The 27,968-nt window shown below is 36.1% G+C and overlaps 1 protein-coding gene, 1 long non-coding RNA gene and 1 other non-coding gene across 3 annotated transcripts; 1 reads left to right on the top strand and 2 right to left on the bottom strand.

Moving 5' to 3' along the window:
• Positions 1 to 471: 471 nt before the first annotated feature.
• LOC141640966 (uncharacterized) lies at positions 472 to 2,327 on the bottom strand. Its single transcript, XM_074449645.1, has 3 exons — positions 2,315 to 2,327; positions 601 to 973; positions 472 to 511 (listed from the first exon to the last, which is right to left on the bottom strand). The coding sequence occupies exons 1-3, from the start codon at positions 2,325 to 2,327 to the stop codon at positions 472 to 474; spliced, it is 426 nt and encodes a 141-aa protein (XP_074305746.1).
• Positions 2,328 to 6,666: 4,339 nt separating this feature from the next.
• LOC141644449 (small nucleolar RNA R71) lies at positions 6,667 to 6,773 on the bottom strand. Its single transcript, XR_012544066.1, has one exon. It is a non-coding gene; the product is annotated as a small nucleolar RNA R71 (small nucleolar RNA).
• Positions 6,774 to 27,243: 20,470 nt separating this feature from the next.
• LOC141629823 (uncharacterized) lies at positions 27,244 to 27,968 on the top strand. The gene is made up of 2 exons (XR_012537361.1): positions 27,244 to 27,530; positions 27,656 to 27,968. It is a non-coding gene; the product is annotated as an uncharacterized LOC141629823 (long non-coding RNA).

Genomic DNA, 27,968 nt, shown 5'->3' with positions numbered 1-27,968 from the left:
CATAGATGTATCTTTCACCATCAACCGGATTTCGGCAGCTGAGACAGCCCTGCATGGACACACTTATGTGAGTAGTAGCACCAGAGTCTATCCACCAAGTGTGTTTAGGTACCGAAGTTAAATTGACCTCAGAACAGACAAAAGAAAGAAACATACCCTTCTTCTCACGCCAAGCGTGATACCTTATGCATTGTTTCTTCTGATGACCTGACTTTCCACAAAAGAAGCATCCTGATTCCTTAGTTTCTGAATTTTCAGGTTCCTTAGTTTCCTTATTTTGCTTCTTTGGTGGCCGCATAACTGCAACTTCCTTACCCTTTTTCCTTTTCTTACCATCCTTAGAGAATGATGCCAAATGAGCACTTTCAGTCTTTTCTTGCTTCAACCTCTCTTCCTCTTGAACACAATGAGAAATGAGCTCATTAAGAGTCCATTTCTCTTTCTGACAGTTGTAAAAAGTGACTGAATTTCTTAGGAAGAGATATCAAAACCAAATGCACCAACAAGTCTTCTGACAAGTCTAACTTAAGTGCCTTTAACTTTGAAGCAATGTGAGACATTTCCATAATGTACTCCCTTATGTTCCCTGTTGCTTTATACCTCATGGAGACTAGACTTGTTAAAAGAGTGCTAGTTTCCGACTTTTCGTTTTTTACAAAACGCTTTTCAAGCTCAACAAGGAACTTCTTGGCATTATCCTCTTCGGACATAGTGCCCCTGAATGATTCTGGAATTGCACGTTTCATGATCATTAGACTCATGCGATTTGAGCGTTCCCACTTCTCCATGTCCCTCTTAGCATCAGAGGTACTAGTAGCTGTAAGAGCAGTGGGACGCTCATCCCGAAGAGCAAGGTCTAGATCCATGCAACCCAGAACAATCATAACATTTTCCTTCCAATACCTAAAATTTGTTCCGTCAAGCATTGAAATCATATTGATGTTAGCAGATACCGTATTAGCAGAAGCATTGACTGTAAAAGAACAAAAAAACAAACAAAACATGCCCACAATAAATACTTTATTCAACTTTATTTAATAATCACATTTAAGAATTGGCAAATCCCATCATAACAAGACACCTAGCACAACATTAACTTTAGTCTTTGGACATAAAATTAACTTGTAAGTGGTCATCTTGGTGTAGTGATCAAATATTAATAATAAACTCCTGTCAAACATTAAGCCTTCCTTTGGGCCGACTTAATATTCACATGGAAATCTTACAATTGTTACATATTTACCACCACAAGCATGACTAAATTCCGGCCAAATAATAGCCTTCCTTTGGGCCGACCATTATCCGCATGAAACTCAGTCACACACCGTAGTCATAATATTCTAAATCATTCAACTTACACAATAGAGGTTACTTTGGCAACTTATTGTGTCGATCAAACAATCTAAAATATTAGACCCACTATTTTAAAAACCGTATGGCCAATTATTAAATCTGAAAATTTGTCTAAATTTATAAAGATGGGTAATTTAGACGCCGAATTGACATCGTACAAAATTATAAGCAGAGATGGCCGATACATTAAAACAGAATGAACAAATATACTAGCATACATCACACATGACATTATCCCAACTATAGCCGACAGGTTATGATGCATAGTATTAAGAGTACATGGCCAACTGATGTACGAAGCATATCACAAAAAAAAAAATATAAGATCCCATTAAAGCAATCTAATCTCATATGAAACTGATTTTAAATGATAACTTTAATGTCCAAAACAAACGACAAACATGTTTGTGAAATTCTTAATCCATACACAGTAACACAGAGAGAAGACTAATATGGCGGCTAAAACAGAAAACATGGTATCTTAAATTCCATAGCAACCAGCAATCATGGTGAATGAAAGAACTTGTCTGCCATAATCTAAACATTAATTAAGACTACATCTAATACATGTATATAGCCTGCTTAATTAAGAAAATATCATTGCCGCACAATCAGACCAATAAAACTAGATTCATCCGACATGTGAACGGCAACAACAGCATAATTATATTAAAATTCAACCAGATCCGTATTCATCATCCGACACGTATAGATTAATAACAATAAGCGAAGTTATGCGTTATAACTTTAAGCCAAATCAGTTTTTATCCGAATATGCATATGAACAGAAAACAAATTTGACGCAAAAACCGATCCGCATAACATATTCATAATCTGAAATAAACTGTTCCAAATTAATTTAATATGAAGGAGGCTCTGATACCACTTGTTAGAATTAAATCCTTATGAGACCATAACTTCATACTAAATTAATTGGTAAACTGGAGTAGCGGAAGCGTACCTGATGAATCCATAGGGGTAGGATGAATGGATGAACTTGAGATCCGGATTATAGCCTTCTAGCAGACACACTGTCCTTAGGGTTCTCTCTACTGATGGGATGTTTAAGAGTTTAGGTAAAAGTGTCTTTGCCGGGGACCATAACTTGACTTATATATAGGAAGGGGATATAAAACCCTATTACCCTATAACAACTGCCTTATTCTGATACGCCCATCATGCATCAGTTAAAGCCCTAATGGGTATCTACACAATTAAGATATCCGGCCCATACTTTATAAGACGTATATAATTATGCCCGTATTATATTATCCCGATGGATCACTGTATTGGGCCATACTTAAATGATAGCTAACAAATACAACCGGTTTAATAGCGTGTCCACATAAATTGTATTGGACCCAATATATTCTTACAGTACGGCGAAGGTTCGTGGTTGTTAGATGTTGGTGATCGTGATAGGTGATGCGTCGTGGTGTGGTTATTGAGTTGGTTTTCGTGGGTGAATTGGTCAAGTGTGCCATGCTTTGTTTTGTACGGATAATGTCCAACCGTGTTAACATTTTCCTATGGTGAATGTAAGATCAACCTTGGTATCAAAGTCCTAAATTAGTGGGATACATTTTATAACTCCATATTTGCACGTATGATATCCATGCATTTGTTTAGGTTGAAATTGATAGTGTAAGTAAATAAGGTGAAGAGATTAACCGTGTAATTAGATTAGAATGTAATGACAGAGCAATTAATTAATAAGCTATTAATTTATATGTTTTATTATATTGTAGAATTGTGTTTGTAAGGGATCGTTGTTACTTGTACTTGGCTTATTGGATTCGCGGCTGTTCCAGGTAGGGATTATCCTACTCAACTTATATTTATCCGTTTCTTAATTGTTCATATATGTGGTTATTTATATATTGCGATTGTGATTACGGATGTGGAGTTGAGAACATGGAGTTGGGTTGCTTATGAGTAGTGGTGATTATCGTATTATGATTGAAGGGACCGAACTGATAATCCTTGTGAGTTATTTGTTGAAGGGACCGATATACCGCTGGTCCTTGGTTATTATTTGAAGGGACCGATATACCGCTAGTCCTTGGTTACTATTTGAAGGGACCGGTCTGAGCAACCGCTAGTCCTTGTGGCGTCAGTTGATCACCGGCCGCCCCTCAGAGTCTCTTCTCTAGTAGGCTCACTACTAGGGAGATGTGCACATTAGGAGCTGAGGAAGCGTTAAGACGGAGTTTGGAGGAGTGGATGTGATTGGAGTATGTTGTGGACGAACAAATGTTATGGGTGCTACCGTAACCTGTGATTTTTATAACTAAGCTGGTTTTATTGCTGTTGTGTTAACACTATTGTCTTTATTTATGTCGTTAATAATGTTGTTTGTTTAGTCCCTACTCAACCTCGTGGTTGACAGTGTATTCGTAAACACCTGTGATGAACCGTAATTGGGGAGCAGATTTGACAGGTACTAAAGATTAGCTGACTTGGGAGCTTATGAGAATGCGTGAGGATTTGGCCAGTCTACCTAGAAGTCTAGACCACATAGATTAATTAATCACTTTATTTATTTCCGCTGCGAGTTGTATCTTATTTTATATTAAGTTTAGTTGGTTAATTTGTAATAAACATGTAGTCGCTAAAGTTTTAATTAAAGTACTTTGGTTTGTTGTACTTTGTTATTCACTACCTCGGGAAAACGAGATGGTAACAGTCCTATTTATTTGGGAATGTCTAGCTAAAGGCTCATAAATAAATGGGGGTGTTACAAAGGGGTATCAGAGCAACACGATCCTCAGGCCTAACCAATGAAAAATAATTAACTTAGGATCTGTCTAATAAAATGAACCCCGGGTAGAAATTGTTTGAAGCCCCTTTGATGTGACCATAATTGGCGCATATTTAGCCCCCGAATTAGCATTGTTTCCATGCTTTTTAGTGCTTATTTGGGTCATTTCTTATCTTTAGTTCTTTGTTTTGCATATTCTTTGAGATTTTGATCCCTTGGTAGGAAAGGAGTAAGAATCTTGCATTTTCATGGCAAAACGAGACTAAATTGATCGAATTCAATGACCAAGCATCAAGGAGAGACAAGATTAGAAGGCCTTTGTACATATTATAGTAGAAGAGCAATGTTGAGAAAAGATCCTTTAGTCCCCAAGGAAATCCCCAAGGAATTTATGAAGAAAAGGGAAGAAAAGAAGAAGATATGTTGCTGACTGACAATCCGAGCGGATTGTCACCAATCCGTCCGTCCGCAAAGAAGACAATCCGAGCGGCTTTGCCACAATCCGCTCGGATTCCCCCTCCACAATCCGCCCGCATTCCCCTGAATCCGCTCGGATTCCAACGCCAGAATCCGCCCGTCCCGACCCCATTCCGCCCGGATTCTAGCACAGCACGGATTGTCTTCTCCAAGCTACGAAGAAAGAAGCCCTTCTATCAGAAAATACCGGCTCCTCCTTGCTCAACTTAAAAAGTGTAATTACTAGTTTAGCCCTTAGTTAACCCTAATGCATCCTCCCTAATTTCCACTATAAATACCCCATTAGTCTAATTAGAGGAGCATGTTCTTCTTATCAATAATTAGTGTAGTTAATATCAATCAAATCTCTCTTTAATATTGTAATCAAGTATTAATCAAGTTTTAATCCAAGTTCTAGTTCTTTAATCTCTCTTTTGTTCATCCTTTATTTTGGGTAATTGAAGATTATTTGGGTTATTGTTGGGAGATTGACAACCTCTCAATCAAGCATTCAAGTACTTCTTTTATCTTTGCTTTATTATTGGAATCATTAGTAGGTAAAATCTCTTAATCCCTTTTAATTATTGTTAATTACTTTCATTTATTCATCATGTTTCATATTGTTGGTATGATTGACAACCTTGCTAGCATGATCAACATGATAATGAGTGAGTAGTCTCTTAGCTAGGGTTAATGGGTGATTAGGGGAAACCAACATGGGGAATGATTCATGCTTAAATTAATATGCTTTCATGTTTTATTTGCTTGCTTGTTTTGATCTCAACTCATGCACATGTTATATTTGATGAAATGCTAAGCCTATGAATCCTTGCATTTACTATCATCTCCAATCTTTTCAATGAGACTTGTAAGACATAACCCAACTCGAGTCTCATTAGACCATGCATGTTGTTGAGTAGGGAAGATTAAGTCGACTTGTAGGTGTTGTACAATCTAATCGATTCGGCTCCGGGACCCAAACTTTCCTAGGATTGTAAGATATAACCCAACTCAATCCATCACAATAATAATTGCTTGCTTATAATTTGAGAACATGTTTGTATGATCATATCCCATGATTCCCCTATGATCCCATGACACCCTAGTGCCTTTAATCAATTGTTTACACCCCTTTAATTCATCTTGCTTGTTTATTTTCATTGCTACTTTAGTTTAGTAACCTTCTACATCAACCCAATTTGTGACACCCCTTAGACACCACTAGTTGCAATAGAAATCTCATTTCAACTCCCGTCCCTTGGGATCCGACCTTTACTTGCCTCTTTACTAATTGTAGAGTTGTTTGTGGAGCTATAAATTGTGTTTTGATTCGACCGTGACCAACGACCACATCTTAATTTGTGAACACTTAGCGGGATCGCATCAAAAATGGCGCCGTTGCCGAGGACGGTGTTTGTTTGATTTAGATTTCTTTTTATTGTCATTAGTTGTGTCTTTCTTCGCCTTGAGGAAGTAAAACTCCTCAAGGTTTGTTCTAATTGTTTTTGAGTTGTTTGATATTTTGCATGTCTAGAAGGTTACAAAGTGATTTGTTACCTTTTGACCGTGAAATCGAAAGAACCTTGACGAACAATAGGAGAGTTGTTAGGAGTAATTTAAGAGGTATTAGTGAAGTTGTCCAACCCACTAGTGAGTTTGTCAATCCTTTCTTAATAGAAGGAGAAGAAAACCCATTACACAATACCCCACAAAATCCACCTACAATGCCAAAATTCTCGTCACACTCCATACCCACCGAGGAGAATCTACCAAATGGTACTCCTACACCGCAACATCTCACCGGAAATTTTATTGCCAAGTCCGCCTTCATCCAATTAGTTGAGAGGAGCCAATTCGGGGGGATGCCTAGTGAGGACCCTCATTCTCATATGGAAACCTTTTGCGACTATTGTGATGCAATCTCTCAAACGGGCGTGACTCAAGACCAAATTAGATGGGTCTTATTTCCTTTTTCCTTAATCGGCACCGCCAAGTAATGGTTGAAGGGCCTTGATAAGGCCACCCTTGGAATAGATTCTTGGAAGAAGTTAGCTCTAGCTTTCTACAAAAAATTCTACCCACCGGAAAAGACTAACATGCTAAGAGCTCAAATTACGGGTTTTAAGCAAAGGGATGAAGAGTCTTTGTATGAAGCTTGGGAGCGGTTCAAGGGAATTTGTCGCTCATGTCCTCACCATGGACTTAGCGAATGGTTTTTGGTGCAACAATTTTGGAATGGTTTATATGAAGATTCTAGGAACATTCTCAATATGGGATCAAATGGAATGTTCACCGAAGTTGATGACAATCAAACATGGAACAAGATTGAGGAAATGGCGGTCCATAACTCACAATATAGTAGACCTCGCAAGGCTACTAGAGGAGGAAAGCATGAAGTGGACTCCGTTACTCAATTGGGTGCTCAACTTAGTGCTCACATTGACACAATCAACTTGAAGTTTGAACAAGCTATGGCTAGACTTGAGGAAAACTCAAAATCATCAAAGCATCATGTTAATGCCATGACGGTATCCTCATCAATCCCAAGTGGGATATGTGAGAATTGTGGAACTTTGGGACATGACCAAGGTGAATGTAGGGGAACAAATGAACAAGTGAATGCTTTCCAAGCATACAAAAGTGGTACCCCTTATTCCAACTTTTACAATGAAAACACCAAATTCCATCCAAATCTCTCATACAAAAGCCAAAATGTTCAAAACCCTCAAACAACATACACTCCACCACCCATGAGAAACCAAAATCAAAGACCCTTTTACAATCAAAACCAAGGTTACCAAAATCAAAATCCATACAATCACCAAAATGACCAAGGCTTTGATGTCCAAAAAGCGGTCCTCCAAATGCAAAAGAATCAACAAGAATTTTTCACTCAAATGTAAAAAGATAGCCAAGCAAAGGAAACCACCATCAACAACATTCTAGCTCACACCAAGATGTTGGAAACAAAATTGACTCAACTAGCATCTTCAAGCTCACAAAGACAAAAGGGGCAATTACCACCTCAAAGTAATCCCCCTAGACATGAAACGGTTAGTGCCATTCACTTGAGAAGTGGTACAAGGTATGAAGCACCGAAGAAGCAAGTTGAGGATGAAGTTGTGGAAGCTAGTGAAAAGGAAGAAATTGTGCAAGACTCCAAAGATGGAGAATCATCAAAAGAAGAAAGTTCAAAGAAAAATGAAGACAAGGCCAAGGAGAAGGAGCCCATTGTGATTAGACTTCCTTTTCCAAGTCGTCAAGACAAGCCCAAATTTGATGATCAACTTGAAAAATTCATGGAAATTGTGAAGAATTTAGAAGTCTCAATTCCTTTCACGGAATTAATAAATCACGTTCCGGCCTATGCGAAATACATGAAAGATATCCTCACAAAGAAGAAGTCGATCCGGAAGCTTGAGACTATCGCCTTCACTAAGGTGAGTAGTGCAATACTTCAAGGGAGTTCACCTCCAAAGTTAAAGGATCCGGGAAGCTTCTCAATACCGTGTACCATTGGCGACACAACGATCAACAAAGCCTTATGTGATCTAGGGGCTAGTGTGAGTGTCATGCCGTACTCGGTGAGTAAAAGGTTGGGGATGGGAGAGCTTAAATGCACCAACATCACACTCCAAATGGCCGATAGATCGACGAAGACACCGTTAGGGATATGGGAAGATGTCCCCGTGCGAATTGGGAAGTTTTTCATCCCGGTGGACTTTGTCATTGTTGATATGGAGGAGGATTCCAACATTCCAATCATCCTAGGAAGACCTTTCCTACACACCGCCGGTGCGGTGATTGATGTGAAACATGGTGAGCTCACTCTAGAAGTGGGAGATGAAAGCATAACTTTTAATCTTGACAAGACTATGAGAGCTCCTCGTTTGCATGAGCCATGTTTCATGATTGATCATTATAGCCGAAAAGATGAAAGGAAGAAATCGGAGCTTCAATGGAAGAAGAAAATTGAAGATGCTCCATTCAAAGAGCAAGTGAATTGTGACAAGGAGAGCTTGCAAAGCTCATCAAAATCAACCAAGGAAGAAGAGGATGGCCTCATTGGCCAAGAGAAGAAATTGGGAGAGTTGTCTCCATCTAAGCAAGAGATTTTCAATGATCAACTCAATGAAGTTTGTGGTCTTTGGGACGACGAGTTTGAAGGGATTTTTAATCCCTACATTGGACATGCCATCGATCATGATCAACAACAAAGGCCACGGTCTATTGAGAACCTCTACCATGATAATGAACAAGCTTTTGATTACTTCTTCAAGGTGTTGAGCAACATCAACAACACCTTGGACATGCCCCTTGACATCTCATCAAGAATGAGAGTTTGGTGGAGTCCTCCCTAAACCACCACTTGTAAATATTTCTAACTCCCTAACTTACATTTCAATTCTTGTATTGCATTTTTGTCATCTTTGGATTTTTATTTACTTTGATCAAAATAATTGTCATGTTTGAGAGAAGTGAGGGAGGGACTAACGATTTCAATTGATGTGTAGTGCTTTTAGCTTAGTGTGGGGATGGCAATTGCCTAGGCTATCCATGCCTTAGTAGTGACCCCACAATGACGAACACAAGACTTGAAGAAAGAATGGAAGAATGGTATGGGAAATGCAGTGTGCACGGATGGGAATCAATCCGTGTACACGGGGAAGAATCCGAGCGGATTCGGACAATCCGCCCGTCTTACGTAATCCGAGCGTATTGCGGTAAAAGACGCCCGTCTTGAATCGAGCTAAATTTTGAAAAATTCTTGATCTGTGTGAGAATCCGGGCGTCTGTGAAGAATCCGCCCGTCTTGAAGAATCCGTCCGTCTTGTAAGAAAGACGCCGTCTTTGCGTTGAGGAAAACAAGCAAAATTTTTTCGGATGAAATCCGTCCGTCTTTAAGCAAATCCGCCCGTCCGTGTTCAGCAAATCCGAGCGGATTGTAACAAATCCGCCCGTCTTAAGGCGAGTTTTGCAAAGGTCGAGAAAGAGCGAGAATCCGCACGGATTGGGCGAGAATCCGCACGGATTGCCCCCGCAGATTCGAAAATTTGGTCTATTTAAAACCCCTCCCACCTTCATTCATTCATTCATTAATTCATAAACACTACCCACAACATCAAAACCCTCATCCTCTCCATCACAAAAACAAAAACCCTCAACAACATTCACCAAAATCAAATCAAACCATCCTTCCAACAACAAATTAATCACTCCTTCTTCAACAAAAAAATCAAAACCAAGAACAAAATCTTCAACCTTTGAGTCGATTTTTGTTTTCATAAAGGCAAAGCCTTTTACCTTCAAATCGATTTGGGCATACTACAAATTGAAGATTTTTCATTCTTTTCTTGGTTAGTTCATCAATGGCAAAGACTAAGGGAGCAACAAAGGCAACAAAGGCACCAAAGGCTAAGGCACTCTCACAAAGGCAAAAGGCTCTTCAAACAAAGAAAGCATTGGCTATGGTGGTAGCAACACCAAACTTGGAAGTGCAACAACAACAACAACCTTCTATGGGAGCAACAACACCTTCCACTCCGGTAATTGATCAACTTTTGCATTATCCGGAGGTAACTTTTATTTCCGATACCCATAGAAATACCTTTGTCAAGTTTGCTATGAAGTCATTACAATCCACCAAATTCATATGTGAAGATACCTTACAAAAATTGGGTGTTCTTGAACAAACAAAAGCCTTTTTCAATGCCATGGGGTTGAAGAAATTGTTTGAAACAAGGGAATTGACATACCCCTCCCTTACCTTGGAATTTTTAAGTTCTTTGAAAGTCACCAAAGTTGAGAATAGGGAGAATATCGAGTTTCGTCTAGCTAATGTTAGTAGATGCATTACCTTTAGGGAATTGGGTGAAATTTTGGGTCTTAGTGATGAACCGAGTTATTTTAAGAGTTATGGAAAGTATACCCCGAACCTCTTTGGGAGGCAATCTCCGGGAAGAAATTTGAGGATTTTCATGCGAGTCGTGCTCTTTTGGTCCACCATCCGGGCAAAAGAGTATGGCACAAGGTCGTGGGTAACACCATAATTGCTAGGAAAGATACCAACCATTTCACAAAACTTGATTTTATTCTCCTTGAATCGGCTTTGAATATCGGAAGAGTTCACACCAAGCCGTACAATTCTTTGAGGCTCTTGGTAGATAGATGGCTCAATATTGATTGTGGGAAGAAGGGCACGACCGTTATTGTCAATGGCGGCCTAGTTACACTCCTAGCCAAGCACTTTGATCCTAACTTCAATAAGGATAACAAGTACAAAGCAAAGGAGGGTGGCCATCTTGTTGATATGCATATTATGATTCACAAATTCAAATGGGTTGCCCATAACCCCCTTGACACTAAGTATGGATGGCTAACTAGTGAAGCTAGATCGTTCACCTTGCCTTCAAAGATTTGCCGTCTAAGCGTCCACCGGACCAATTATCTACTTCCCCTTTCCAAAGAAGCCGAGTATATCATTCAACAACAAAAGGGTGATCTTGAAATGCCCTCCTCTTTCATTGCCATACCACCTTACCCCTTTAAATATGAAGAGTTCAAGCCGGAAGGAGTTGAAGTTGGGAAAGACTATGTGACTCTTCTCATGCAAGCAATGCACAAGCAAGCCTATGAAGATCGGAAAAATGCCTACTTGGCTCAATATCCACCCCTCCTACATTTAGCTAGGCAAGGACTACTTGATCCATCTTGTCCTTTGCCTAGTTGGGCGGATAGAGAAGTCTTATTTTCGGGTGCATCTAGGATCGTTATGGGTGACAATGAGGTTGTTGGAAATGATGAAGAAGTTGATGATAATATTGAGGAAGAAGCAAGTGAAGGAGAAAAGGATGGTGAAGATGATGATGAGGAAGATGAGGAAGAAAGTGAAGAAGCAAATGACAAGGAAAGTGGTAATGTGACCACTTCTCATGAGGGAAGTGATGGTGATAGCATGATGGAAGATTAGCAAGCCTTGGAGACTCTTACACTCTCATGGTTTGTCTATTTCTCTCTTTGTATTATATTTAATTTTGATCATTGTTGGAGTAGTCCTAGCCCCATTAGAGGACTCACACCTCGGTACCATTGAGGTGTTCTCATTCTATTGTTCCCATTTTCAAAATCCAAAATGACAAATTAGTTTCATGCATAGCATAGTGTGTGCATGAACTACACCCATCCTTGGACATTAGCAATAGTGTCTTACTCGGTTTGGGGAAGTTAATGCATACACAACGGGAGGTAATCTAAATTATCCTCTCCGTCATAACAAAAACCATGCATCATGTAGTATAGCTTAGTCTAGATTGCATTTAGTATAGAAATCATGCATCATCTTTGCATAATTTCCATCATTTTGGCCATTGAGGACAATGCCCATATTAGTGTGGGGATGGGAATTCTAACATTTAACTCTTATTCAAAAATCCAAAAAAAATTGAAAAATTTCAAAAATCATAAAAATTTGAAAAATTGAAAACCCAAAAACATGTTTATTTCCTTTTGTATGTATTGTCTTGTATATATTGTGTTTGTTCTATCTTTGTTCACATTGATCGACTACGCCACATCCGAGGCATGAGGAATATGAAGACCGCATGGTATGATCTTTCCAATCTCCTTTTTCGTCTCTATGTTAATGACTATGTGGCTTTATTTTTGATTGATGCGGTATAACAATGTGAATTTAGGACTTGCATTTAGTTTATATGTCATATTAGTCGGTAGAATCATTTGCATTAGGATGTATATATGTTAGTTGCATCATGGCATGTAGTTTGCATGTTAGAAATTTTTTTTTTGTGAAACCGTCTACTTGGGAAGCTTGACAAGTGTATATAGGCCCTAGTAGATGCTTTTTGTTCTTAAGACTTTGCTTGTTAGAATACTTGTAAAACACCCTAGGATGTGTCATGCTAGTATCCTTTGACCCATGGATTAAGGCCTAGTCATGAGTACCTTGTGGTGTGATAACTCCTTGGCTACCGTTTATTCCAAGGTGACCCTTGAAACCATGCAACCATCATTCATCCATGTTCTACCATATTTTTGTCAACAAAAGGGAATGGGCACAAAAAGAAATCAATTTGAGTTCAATGAAATGAAAAGTGAAAAGAAAGTTTGCAAAATTGCATCAAATGAAAAGAGGAGCAAAAATAGAACTCCTAAGCTTCAAATACAAGGCACCCTCGTTACTAATTGGGGTGACTTTGAAAATGTTCAAAAGAAAGTTGAAAAATTGTCAAGTGTTGAAAAGCCAAAAATCAAAAGAAATGGCAAAAAGAAAGCGTTCTCAAATGTTATATGCCACAAGAAATTGGGGGGAAAACAACAACAAAGCAAACTCCCAAAATGAAACTCAATATCTATCGATCCCTTTATCCATCATATCCATTTTTGTGCATGGTAGAGAGGGGACGACCCTTCTTCTTGTCTAGGCAAGAGGGGGAATTCCGCGATCCTCCAGTGTTTCTAACACCATAGGGAGTCTACTCTTGACAAAAGCATTTAACGATTGAGGACAAAAGTACCCTAGCTTGACACAATTTGGAGGTGATTTATTGGTATCCTTCTAGGCTTAGTAGTTTGAAGAAATTGCATCTATGAAGGAGTGTGTACCCTTGAATTGCTTCCCTTGTAAATAATTTCCGCCACTTAGATGAGGAAAGTGGCTATTCTTTTTGTAGATGCATCCATTATGTGTTTTTGTGTGCTTAATGTTTGGATGTGTCGCCATTTTGGCAAGACCCACCTTGCCTTGCAAGAAGGCATCCTACCTCATGTTTGTCTTGTTGTGAGTTGAAGGGGCGGAGTGAGACCCGGTAATTGTCTCATATCGGCTATATTATTAGGATAGGTTAGTATTGGTCCTAGTCTTCGTCACCTCTTTACTCGGGACGAGCAAAGGTTCGGTTTGGGGATATTAGATGTGACCATAATTGGCGCATATTTAGCCCCCGAATTAGCCTTGTTTCCATGCTTTTTAGTGCTTATTTGGGTCATTTCTTATCTTTAGTTCTTTGTTTTGCATATTCTTTGAGATTTTGATCCCTTGGTAGGAAAGGAGTAAGAATCTTGCATTTTCATGGCAAAACGAGACTAAATTGATCGAATTCAATGACCAAGCATCAAGGAGAGACAAGATTAGAAGGCCTTTGTACATATTATAGTAGAAGAGCAATGTTGAGAAAAGATCCTTGAGTCCCCAAGGAAATCCCCAAGGAATTTATGAAGAAAAGGGAAGAAAAGAAGAAGATATGTTGCTGACTGACAATCCGAGCGGATTGTCACCAATCCGAGCGGCTTTGCCACAATCCGCTCGGATTCCCCCTCCACAATCCGCCCGGATTCCCCTGAATCCGCTCGAATTCCAACGCCAGAATCCGCCCGTCCCGACCCCATTCCGCCCGGATTCTAGCACAGCACGGATTGTCTTCTCCAAGCTACGAAGAAAGAAGCCCTTCTCTCAGAAAATACCGGCTCCTCCTTACTCAACTTAAAAAGTGTAATTACTAGTTTAGCCCTTAGTTAACCCTAATGCATCCTCCCTAATTTCCACTATAAATACCCCATTAGTCTAATTAGAGGAGCATGTTCTTCTTATCAATAATTAGTGTAGTTAATATCAATCAAATCTCTCTTTAATATTGTAATCAAGTATTAATCAAGTTTTAATCCAAGTTCTAGTTCTTTAATCTCTCTTTTGTTCATCCTTTATTTTGGGTAATTGAAGATTATTTGGGTTATAGTTGGGAGATTGACAACCTCTCAATCAAGCATTCAAGTACTTCTTTTATCTTTGCTTTATTATTGGAATCATTAGTAGGTATAATCTCTTAATCCCTTTTAATTATTGTTAATTACTTTTATTTATTCATCATGTTTCATATTGTTGGTATGATTGACAACCTTGCTAGCATGATCAACATGATAATGAGTGAGTAGTCTCTTAGCTAGGGTTAATGGGTGATTAGGGGAAACCAACATGGGGAATGATTCATGCTTAAATTAATATGCTTTCATGTTTTATTTGCTTGCTTGTTTTGATCTCAACTCATGCACATGTTATATTTGATGAAATGCTAAGCCTATGAATCCTTGCATTTACTATCATCTCCAATCTTTTCAATGAGACTTGTAAGACATAACCCAACTCGAGTCTCATTAGACCATGCATGTTGTTGAGTAGGGAAGATTAAGTCGACTTGTAGGTGTTGTACAATCTAATCGATTCGGCTCCGGGACCCAAACTTTCCTAGGATTGTAAGATATAACCCAACTCAATCCATCACAACAATAATTGCTTGCTTATAATTTGAGAACATGTTTGTATGATCATATCCCATGATTCCCCTATGATCCCATGACACCCTAGTGCCTTTAATCAATTGTTTACACCCCTTTAATTCATCTTGCTTGTTTATTTTCATTGCTACTTTAGTTTAGTAACCTTCTACATCAACCCAATTTGTGACACCCCTTAGACACCACTAGTTGCAATAGAAATCTCATTTCAACTCCCGTCCCTTGGGATCCGACCTTTACTTGCCTCTTTACTAATTGTAGAGTTGTTTGTGGAGCTATAAATTGTGTTTTGATTCGACCGTGACCAACGACCACATCTTAATTTGTGAACACTTAGCGGGATCGCATCACCCTTTTAGTACGGTTAAGTAGATGTCCTTAATTCGTATTATGGCCCTCTCAGTTTTGAACCGGTAACCGCGGTGAGAGTAAAGAGAGTGGGTAGTTAGAGTGCATTGTTATATAAGTTATTATGTTGTGATATGATATGAGTTTATTGATAAGTATGATGGATAGTTCGTATTATGATGTGAATGTATTGGAGTTGGAATGATGAGTTATGATGGCCACGATTGGTTGAGAAATATGAGTATGAACAAATGGTTGGATGACTTTTGTTATTTTGATGGCTTGAGTATATTTGATGAATGTGATGAAAATATATAGTACTTGTATTGAAAGTAGATTGTTGCATAATGAGCTAAGCATGTATAATGAACCAGAGCTACCAATGACATTGATATGAGATTACATGAAATATAATATTGTATGAATTTATTATTGCATGTCTAGTTTGTGTGTTTCTTGTTATTAATGTGAGTAAGATTGCTAGCTGTGATTTTAGGTATGAATATGAAATCGACCGGTGTGTGATTCCTTTAAAAATATTAGTTGAGCTAATTAAATTTAAGGATTGGTTTTGTTTCTTTGTCCAAAATTGTGAAAGAATATAGCTATGCATGGATGCAAGGTTGGCAAAAAAAAATCCAATATTTAAGAAAAGTTCATCTACTTGATCCATAGTTATTTGAAATTTCAAATAGATTTAATATGATTCTTAGGTAGTGGCTAATATTAGGTTACATTTCATACTAGGGTGAAGAGAATAATTTTGCTAAAGTGTTTGCGGCCTTTCCTAGATGGGTGAATAAGTTCTCCTTATAAAGGATTGTGAATTTGAGGAATATTAAGTGATGAGTAATAGCAGTATAATACAAGTAGTGTGGAGTATAACTGACAATACGACCTGAAGGGCATAATTGAGCAAAATTCTTTGAATAGTATAATTACTTGGAAACTTAAAAGGCTAGACATTAAACGCCACGTAGACAAATGTGACATGGCAACAATTAATTGTGACGTGGCAAAATATAGTCCACGTGGAAATACTAGCATAGTAGTACACATGAAAAAAAAATTATCAATTCCACATTTAAAAGTTACTTTCATAATAATTAATGTTAAAAAACTAAATTTAGATAATTTTAATTTCATAGGATAATTTTTAAATCACTCTCATGCAAAGTGAATTTAATAATAATAATAATAATAATAATAATAATAATAATAATAATAATAATAATAATAATAATAATAATAATAATAATAATAATAATAATAATAATAATAATAATAATAATCTATAAATATAATTAAAAAGTAAGCCAAACTATCAACCATCAACTATATGTCTTATTTTAATTTTATAAGATAATTTATAAACCATTCTCATGCAAACCTTTTACATTACATTTCTCCTTACTCCATATTTATGTATGTAAAATCAATAACTCTATTATCTAAATACAAAATCTATATATCTAACTTAAAGGCATGCTAAATTACCTATCATAATCTACATGTCATATTTATACAATAATATAAAAAGGCTACCTTAAGCATATGTATAAGACATGCGACAACGTAGAATCATTAGAAACTTTCATTTGATAATATGTAACTAATTAATAATATTCATTCATAGAATTAAGATAGAATACTTATTATCACGTTTATGACCCCTTATTCATCTATAACTCTTCATTTTATCTTTAGCTCCTCCTTTTCCTTTTTGATGATTCATTTCTCCCCCTAAATTTGAAATCCTTATTTGATGATAAGTTAACATCAGTAAAGTCTTTAAAATAAGCACTTTTATTTTTTACCCTACTTTTCTAACCTTTTGGCATATTCATATGTTATTGAAACTTTCCATTGCGTATAATTTTTATTAATCATTTGCATTTGTGAAAAAAATAAAGTTATACCATACATAAGATTTGTGTTTTATTTGGTATATGTGACTAATTAATAATATTCATTCATAGAATTAAGATAAAATACTTAATCACGTTTATGACCCCTTATTCATCTCTAACTCTTCATTTTCTCTTTAGCTCTTCCTTTTTTGTTTTTGATGATTCCTTTCTCCTCCTAAAATTTAACTCCTTATTTGATGCTAAGTTAATATAACTAAAGTTTTTAAAATAAACACTTTTATTTTTTAGCCTCTTTTTCTAACCTTTTGGCATATTCATATGTTATTGAAACTTTCCATTGCATATAATTTTTATTAATCATTTGCATTTGTGAAAAAAATAAAGTTATATCATACATAAGATTTGTGTTTTATTTGGTATTGTTTAAATAACTTTTATTGATGTCAATTTGTATTTCTCGCCTTGATTTATTTTTGCAGATGGAATGGTACAATTTTCTTATTATTGCAAAGTTAGATTGTGCAGTTAATTACGTTATACATAAGGTATGTTCTACGAGTTTTGTTTGTGTAATTTATATAAGCTTATTGTAAAATGCACAGTTTTTTGTAATTTATCCACTAATATCACTTTGTAGTAGATTTCTTTTATACTATTTTTATGTAAACCCTCTTACAAGATTAATTGAATTATCGTTAAATGTATGTTTGTTTCTTATTCTATTTTTGTCGGTGGTACTTCCTTTGTCTTCTCATAATATTAACATAGTGTGTTAGAAAAAAACTACATGGGAAATGTGTAGGCAACAAAAGAATTTAGTTGAACAAAAACTTGATATCCGTCCTTAAACCATGTTCTAATGATATTAAAACTTATTTAGCACATAATTGTCTCACTTGATATAAAAACAAAACATTTTTTAGTTTTTAATTCGAATTTAGAGGATCTTAGCAAATTGTTTTTTTATAACTCTGTTTTTGTAAAAAAAAAAAAAATACAATATAGTTAAAAGACTACTTAAAACATCTAATTTTAATTCACATGTCATTTTTATATTGGTTAATATTAAGGCTACATCAGACTTATTTATTAAAATTCTTCATAAGATTTACTAATATTTTTTTATGGAAATCATAATACCGATCATGATTTAAATTATAAAAATCAATTAACAATTTACTCTCATCATTTAAATCGTACAATTTGTCCATCTAACTCTTCATTAACCATAGAGATAGTAGTTAAAAGGTCTTATATGTAGTAAATAAAAAGTCTAATAATTTAGATTATAAAGCTAATAATAATATTTTTAAGTGGTAACCATAAGATCATGTACTAAATAACAAAAATAAATTAAGAATTTACTCTCATTATTTAAAATTTAAATCGTAAAATTTATCCATATAATTCCTCATTAGTAATAAAGATAGTAGTTAAAAGGTCTTATATGTGGTAAATGAAAAATCAATAACTTGGATTATAAAGCTTCACAATTTCTCATATTGTTACTTTCGATTTATTTCAAAACCATCTTAAATATTGTAATTAGCACACTTGCGAAAAAGTGAAAAATAAGGTGTATATGTGCATGTGATTCAAACGTTCATAATCTTCTTAAAACTATTCCATATTTCTATCTTTTAAGATTTTAAAATTTTAAACGTTTAATAAGTTGTATAGTTAGTTTTGTAATTAAGATGATGTTTATTTAATTTAATTTTAATTTTAATTTTAACTATCTCACTTTGTAGATTATTGATTGTGAGGAGGCAATTAAAAAGTGGAGATTACGGCTCTGTTTGGTAAAACGAACTGAAAAGGTAGCTGAAATCTGAAAAGGGAACTGGAAATTGAAAAGCTACCTGAAACATGAAAAGGTAGCTGATAAGGTAACTGGAAATTAGGAGCTGATAAGGTGACTGATTATATAAAAAATTGTTTGGCAAATTAACTGAAAATGTAGCTTATTTTGGTAAATGACGTAAAAGAATATAATAATTATTTAATATATTATAAATTGAAAAGGTAAAAAGCTAATATTATCAAGAATTAGGTACCTGAAATGTGAAATGCTACCTAGAGTAGCATTTCATTTCAGGTAGCTTATTTTGGCAAATAAGCTACTTGCCAAACACTTCCAGAAAAATAAGCTACCTGAAATTTTTCTCAAAAAAGCTACTTTAGTCAAAACAGATACCTGAAATGTCTTACCAAACGAAACCAACATGTTTGGATCTAAATGTGAAAAACGAAAACATATTTTTTACTCTTTTAGTTGGCTTACAAAGCATCATCATTCATCATCGGCGAGATTCTCTATTTTACATGTATATTTTTGATAAAAAGTATAGATTTTGAGGAAAAGTTAAATTAATAGTATCTATTTAACTTTCTTAAAAAAACCTATCAGATATGTAACCGCGATCTTGGAGTGCTTTGTTTATCGACCTAACGACGCATCCATTTTTAGCTTAATTATTTATGACGTACATCATAAATACATAAAAATAACAAATTTGTAAGAAAATTAAACAAACATTTATAGTTATAAAATTAGCTACATTAAATTGTTGACTACAAAATAATCATGAATAATATTAGATTATTAACATGCATTAAAATATATGGAAATAAAATTCAAATTAAAACTTCTATCTATATTACTATGATCATGAAAAATAATGTAAAAGAAGTAAATATTTACAAATGTTTGGTTTATAGCTTATTCGCGATAAAAAAACATTTTATATTTTAGTTAAAGATGGACGTTAACAAAAGCAAATAAATGGGATAAATAGAACAATTCCGCGATTTTCGCGGGTACAAAACTAGTTTTACATATTATAAGGAAGATTTTAGGAATTTAGTAATAAAGGCTAATAAGGAGATAGATTGGTGGATTAATGTTTATGGTATAATTGATTTGTAATTGAAAATTATTTTCGAGATCTTGATTGTAGAATGAAATGCATACGGAAATTGGGACACATAAATGTATGATGGGTCATGTAAAGTGGAAGGAGAGGAGGAGAGTTTCTCTCCATTTCCTAAAAAGAAATGGAGAGGCCATTTCCTTTCGGTGGTCCAGATCGTATTTTGGCATCATCAAACGACTCAAAATTTATGGATAAAAATAAAGGGATAATGAGATTTGGTGGAAAAAATATTATTAAATGAGTTTAAAAGAGGAAATGGAGAAGAAATGGAGAGAAAAAAAGGGAGAGAATCCATTTTCGAAGGACCATATAGGTATTTTTTTTTATTGATCAAAGGACCACATAATTTGGAGGAGTATATTCTTCATGATGTACGGTTGGAATTGCTAGGTATTGCGAACTGTACGTTATTAGCTTGATCTATGTAGTAGAGCATTTAAATGGTTGAGAATGAAAAGAAGTTGAGATGATATTTTTGAGGGTAACGATTTGAGTACTATCTGAGGTTACGGGGATGTAACCTATTTCTTAAGGGGGTTTAGAATGTCACAGCACGATTTTTGAGATTTATAAATGTCCTTCTTAACTATATTAGTGTCGAGTAATATTTTGGTTGCTACAATTTACTAAGGGTGTGCTTTGAATTTCGAGGACGAAGCCTTTTTAAGAAGGGTAGAATGTAATACTGTAAATTTTGGAGACTTGTAATATTTTGTTAGCATTAACTTGCTTGTCATATGTGTGTCTCGAACTTCGAGGACGAAGTTACTTTTAAGGGAGGAAGACTGTAATACCCCGTACTTGGAATTAATAATTATTTTAGTAAATGTTTTTAGTAGGGTTATTACTCGGAAATCGTATTGGGTTAAATAGTAATAAGGTATTATTTAGTTGTATAGTGGTGAGACGAAATGATGGTAACAATATTGATGGGGTAAAGTGTATTACTAATAGTTACGGAGTAAACAAAATGGATTTCTTGCTCTAAAACACGGTTTTTGCTTTTTGAAAATAAATCAAAGTTATGCTCAAAGATCTTACTTTTAAAATTTCCAAGGTGTAGAGTATTTATAGAACAAGAGGAAGTAGCGAACTTTTTCTTCTACACATAATCAAAATCACAGATGAAGAAGCAATGACGGCGATCAAATCTGCAGCAAAGCAACGAACTTTTTGTTCTACACATAATAAAAATCATCAAAAATTAAACAAAAATAGATTTTCTGCTTTGGATTTCATTGTAGCAGGACCTTCGACTGTGGCTAAGATTTCTTCGAACCCTGTGGACCTTCAACCATTTGATTTGGAGGATCTTATCACAGATGAAGAAGCTGAAGAATGGATCGTGCAAAATAGAGGCAAACGTAAGCAGACACTTGACACCATTGCAGAAGAACCTGAATGTATGTTACAATTTTCTGAAGAAGATGTTAAGGTTGAACTGGAATTCTGGAAATACTATGTAGTCTGTTTCATACTTGGTGCGAACCCTCCATGGGATGTTGTGGAAGATTTTATACGCCATCTATGGGTAGACTATGGGGTTGAGAGGATCTCCTTTATTCCTAGTGGAATTTCTTGGTTAGGTTTAAGAGTGCTAAGGGGCAAGAAGCACTATTGAAACAGGGTCATTATCTTTTTGAAAATAAGCCCTTGATTATGAGACCTTGGACGCCTGATGAAACTCTATCTAAGAATGATGTTGATGTGGTTCCTGTCTGGGTTAAACTACATAAGCTACCATTGAAATTTTGGGGTAAATGCATCCCTAAGATTGCAGGTTTATTAGGGGATTTTGTCAGGTGTGATGACCCCACAGTGGACAGAACTCGTTTAGGCTTTGCCAGGGTGTTGGTTGATGTACCTTTTGGCAAACCTGCACCTAAGGACGTTAAATTCTTGGATGAGGAAGGAAAACTGGTGACTGTCCCTGTTGAATATGAGTGGCAGTCTATCAAGTGTAAGGATTGTGGTGGAATTGGGTATGACATGCTCGCCTGCAAGAAAGCGAAGAAACAAAAGCCTGTGCAGAAGGTGACTCAAAAATGGGTGCCTAAAGTACAGAGTAAAGGGGCTGTCTCAAAACCACCTTCCCCAAAAATACCTATGTCCAAACCTAGGACTCCCTCTCCTACTGTAATACCAGTTACTACACCAGTTGGACAACCAAGTAAGACACAAATCACAGGGAATAAGAATGGTTCTACTCATCTAGCTACACCAGCAAGAGCTGTGATCAGGTTGAGCAGGCAAGAGCTAATTGAGAAGGGGAGTACCTTGACCAAATTTGGTAATTATTCCTTCCTTGAAGCATTGAACAATGTCACACCTAAAGTTGGAGTTGGCACAAAAACAGTTGTATTACCCCCTGAGGGGGGTGGTACGCAATGATGGGTTTTTGGAACATCAAGGGGTTAAACAATCCAAACAAACAGAAGCATGTTAAATGGTTCTTGCATCATCATAACATTGGGTTGTTTGGCCTCCTTGAGACGAAGGTCAAACCTTCGTCTCTAAATAACATTAGACAGAATATTTGTGAAGGATGGTGTATGTCAACTAATTCTCACTGGCATAAGGGAGGAAGGGTGTGGTTATTATGGAAACCTCATTTTTTTTAATATGCATTTTATTGAGTACAATTCACAGTTTATTCATGTCCTTGTGGATGAGATTGGCTCTGGTCAGTCCTTTCATATGACTATGGTGTATGCTTTTAATGGTGTCCAAGAGAAAAAGTGTTTATGGTTGAAATTAAAACATTTTAGCACTCAAGTGCATGGACCATGGTTGATATGTGGAGATTTTAATACTGTTACTCAGCCTTGTGAAAGATTAGAGGGGCAGTATACTGAGGAAGAGATGAGTGATTTTCAGGACTGTCTGGATCATTGTAGTGTTGTGGATATGCCTGCCATTGGGTCTTACTTTACGTGGAACAATAAGCATGAAGCCAGTACTAGAGTATATATCAGGTTGGATAGAGCCTTGGTGAACAGTGAGTGGATACTTCAAAGGCCTGATTACTTTGCCCACTTTCACCTTGGCGGGTACTTTGATCACACTCCCTGTCCCATTCAACATCCTAATAACTCTAACAAAAGGAAAACTTGTTTTAAATATTTTAATATGTGGAGTAGGACCCCTCAGTTTATTCCTTGTATCCAGGCTGTTTGGAATTGCCAGGTGCTTGGTACTCCTATGTTCAGGCTGGTCAGCAAGTTTAAACAGTTGAAACAGCCACTAAAAGACCTAAACAAAGCTTTATTTGATGATGTTGAAAATAATGCTCTTAGAGCTTGGAAAATGCTGGAGTACACCCAGGAGCTTTTGAGGGCTGATCCTACCAACAGTGACCTGATATCTTCTGAGGTCACTGCAATTAAAGATTACCGGGAATTTAAAAAAGCAGCTGATAGCTTCCTAATACAAAAATCTAAAGCCATTTGGTTAAAGGAAGGAGATACTAATTCCAAAGTATTCCACAGTTATATTAGAGGCAGACAAGCTAAAAATAAGGTTTTGAGAATTACTAATGATCATGGGCAATGGATCAATGACACTGATCAGATTCAGGCTTCCTTCTTCTCCTTCTATCAGAACCTGCTAGGTGCAGCTGATCATGTCCAGCCTGTTAATGTTCAGGTTGTACAAAGAGGTCCCATCTGCAATGCTGATCACTGGACTGTTTTGCTTGCTCCAGTAACTTCTCTTGAAATTAAGGAGGCTCTATTTTCAATACCTGCTCATAAAGTCCCTGGCCCTTATGGGTACTCTAGTGCATTCTTTAAGGATGCCTGGCATGTGGTTGGGGATGACATTTGTAATGCAGTTCAGGACTTCTTTACTCATGGAAAATTGTTGATGCAGCTTAATCATACTCTTGTTACTCTCATCCCCAAGGTTGAGATGCCTGAGAATGTTACTCAGTTCAGGCCCATTTCATGTTGCAATGTGGTGTACAAGGTGATAGCCAAACTTCTTTGCACCAGACTAGCTGCTATCCTTCCTCAAATTATAAGTCCTAATCGGGGTGGTTTTATCAAAGGGAGGAATATTACTGAAAATATTTTTGTGTGTCAGGATGTGATACGACTTTATAACATAACTGCTGTGTCTCCTAGATGTATGATAAAGGTGGATTTAAGGAAAGCTTATGACTCTGTTGACTGGGGATTTCTCAAACAGATGATGATAGCTCTAAACTTCCCTCCTCAGTTTCTTAACTTGCTTATGGAGTGCATTACCAGTGCATCATATTCTTTAGTACTCAATGGTGAGCAATTTGGTCATTTTCAAGGTAAGAAAGGATTGAGACAGGGAGATCCTTTAGCTCCTCTTCTGTTCACTATAGCCATGGAATACCTTACAAGGATCTTACATTTTACAACTGATATGCTTGATTTCAAATTTCACTCCTTGTGTGGTAAATTGAGACTCCAACATCTTATGTTTGCTGACGACTTGCTAATGTTTTCTATGGGTGATCTTAATTCTGTAAGGGCCCTTCTTAGATCCTTTGCCACGTTTTTTGCTGCCTCTGGTCTATATATGAATCAGTAAAAGTCCAATATTTACTTTAATGGGGTTCAGCAATCTACAAAGGATCAGATTCTTAGCATTTCTGGCTGTCAGGAAGGGCAACTTCCTTTTAAATACCTGGGGGTCCCTATTGTTGCAGGGAAACTTGGTAAAAAGGATTGTCAGACTCTTGTGGAAAAAATTGTTGAAAGAATCAGGTCTGTTGGTGCACGGAAATGCTCCTATGCAGGGATGATAGTGATAGTCCAGTCTGTGTTGACATCCTTATACACTTATTGGGCTAACATTTTCTTGATACCAAAGGGTGTTTTGAGGAAAATTGATAGCATTTGTAGGAATTACATGTGGGATGGCACAAGCAATTATGTCAGAACACCCCTGGTCAGTTGAGAACATGTGTGTGTTCCAAAATCAGAAGGAGGCATTGGTATTAGGTATAGCTTAACTTGGAACATGGCTACCATATGGAAGTTGGTGTGGTGGATTTACAGTAAGCCAGACAGCTTATGGGTGAAATGCGTTCACCAATTGTACTTAAGGGTTGAACAATGGGATAATTATAAGCCTAAATCCCATTTGAGTGGGAATTGGAAGGCTATATGTAAGGTTAAAGATATTTTTCATTCTGGTTACTCTCAAGGCTGTTGGCTTGCTACTCAAACTGGTTACACTGTTAGCTCTGGTTATGACTGGCTTCGACATAAAGAACAAAAAGTGGGATGGGCTAAGTTGGTGTGGAATTCATAGAACCTGCCTAAGCACAGTTTCTTAGCTTGGCTCATTTTCAGGAATGCCCTCAATGTTAGGGAGAAGCTGTACAGACATGGGATTAGTGCAACTGCTGATTGCTGCATTTGTCATGTTGCAGAGGAAACTGTTACCCACCTTTTCCAGCATTGTGTATATGCTAAACTGATCATTGCAGGTGTGTGTTTCAGAATGAGCATCCCAGTCCCTACTGGAAATGGAGTCATCTGGTTTGGACGAAGGAAGTGGGCTCAAATTAAGAAGAGCATAAGCATTGGAGGAATTCTGGTAGCTTATCATGCTATATGGTACCAAAGGAATCAAGCGAGACTAGAAGGTGCATTACTGAGACCTGAGATTATCGTTTCTCAAATTTTACAGCAATTGAAATGTAGGCTTAGTAATAGGCACGATCTGATTAGAGGAAGTAATGATGTAGACTGGATCAACTGTATTATGCAATCCAGTCAATGAAATGTGTATTTGGTTATCATTCCTAATGATTATCTGTAGTTTGTAATAGTTTTTGAGCTTAATGCAATTCTTACCTTCTACCAAAAAAAAAAATAGTTATGGAATATGTCATATTAGTATTAACTAGTTTTGGAGCCCGTGACAATCACGGGATCGTTAATAATTGACTGTGTTTAAGTGTTTAATTGTGAATAACTTATATGGAGTAGTCCCTCTCTCTCAATCATTTGTGTAATTTTAATTAAAAAACCATTCACAAATAATTAAAAAAAAGGTAAATAAATGAACACGACTGAGGGAGCGGTATTTTAAAACAAAAGTTTAATACACTCCAAATTTTTGGTTTGGAATGATATGCAAACCAAAATGTGAATAGCTTGGTTGTTTTGAAGCGATGACACAATCCGAAAAATTGAATTTTCGAGTACTTCTGGTCTTATGGACAATCTTAACGCCATAGAAGTATTGGAACATGAATTTGCGCTCCATTGTCGTCCCCTGTTTTCAAAAGATTTAAAAATATGAGTACAAGTTTCTACCAATAAAACAAAACATTAAAAGAAGTCACCCTTCCATATATGAACAAATTTTATTTAAATTTATTTTCTACTACATATGCAGTTAAAAACCTCCTAACTTCGAAATATATAGCGTGATTACTTTTCATTCATTATCCTTTCTTTCTCTACAAAAATATAACCTTCTTATTACGTCACTTATAGTAAGTACACATATAGATATAGAATTTAAATAAATACTCCCGTCAAAATCCTAAAACTCGTACAATATAGATAATTATGCTAGTCTCGTAAAAATATTTCTTATTGGGTATGCAAAATAATTACGCGAAGTTCAAAGCATATCCATTTTAGGATCGCATTAACATATACATGCCTCCTACAATAAAATCATTAATTAAATTATCAAGTTAATTAATTGAATTGGCACCTCCAATTAAGGCTATTAAATATAAATAAATGAACAAAAAGAAAAGGAAAAAGGAGACACAAAATTCCAATAAAATACTCTAAATTACAGAGAGAACAAAAAAAACTGACTTTTGTAAGCACGAGTAATGTTGGTTTGGACAACCTGGTATCAAATAAGACAATATGAATTGGTATTTTGATGAGATTTTATAGCACTACAAGAATTATAGTCTCGGGCGACTATCAAAAGTCGACTGTTTAAAACAGTCGCCAATTGGCGACTGAAAATTAATTCGGGCGACTGAAAGTAGTCGCCAAATTGGCGACTATTTAGTTTCATAAATTAATTTTAACAGGCGACTATTTTTCATATTTGGCGACTGAAAATAGTCGCCAATTTGGCGACCGAAATAAATCAGTCGCTATTTCAGTCGCCCGAATAACTTATTCACAAATCAAACAGATATTACCTCCCCTAGACCTCACCTACTTTACACAAATAATAACACATGCACTCTCACTACCCACACGCCTCCCTCAAACAATTCCTCTCTTTTTACTTTATCAAATAATATTGCCCACTTTCTTTCTTGTTTACTTTTCTCTGCTTGGTTTGCCCTTTACAATAAGTAGAGATGGAGATTAAAAATTCCTTGAAAATCTTGTCTAATTGCTCTTCTTTTACCTACTAACCCAGAAAAAACTCCCAACTTCATCTTGTTAAATTGCTTTTTTTTAATCCAATCTCAAGTTTAATTGCTCTTTTGTCTAATATCATCATAATCCCACCTTCATCTAATTAAAGGTATTGGCCTATTTATCTTATAAATTTAATTTTCAAAGTATTTTGGTTTTAAATTAACATGCATTTCAATTTCTATAGATCTTGAATTGAAATTGATTTTGCTTCAAAAACTATTGTGGTAATAGGTGCAAAAGGAGGAAGACGAAAAGGGAAACAAAGGAGAACATAGACGAAATGCAAGCGCGACGAAGAAAATGAAGCTCAAAAATTCGGTTTTTTTTCGTGTTGTTTGAACTCGTTGGTAATGTTGATGGTGTTGGTAGTTTAATCTTAAACTTGATTGTGATGTAATGTAAATTTAATATAATGTAAATCTTGTAAATTTAGTATAGAAATGAGTATATATGTGGCTTTTTTTTTTAATAAAAATGTAATAGCAAAATGAAGATTGAAATGGCGAACATATGATGCCTTTTTCTTTTGGGTTTTCGAGCTTGA

Source organism: Silene latifolia, chromosome 2 (assembly GCF_048544455.1).
Source record: "Silene latifolia isolate original U9 population chromosome 2, ASM4854445v1, whole genome shotgun sequence".
Lineage (NCBI taxonomy): Eukaryota > Viridiplantae > Streptophyta > Magnoliopsida > Caryophyllales > Caryophyllaceae > Silene > Silene latifolia.
The sequence above is the reverse complement of the archived record's forward strand: the minus strand, read 5'-3'. Positions and strand labels throughout refer to the sequence as shown.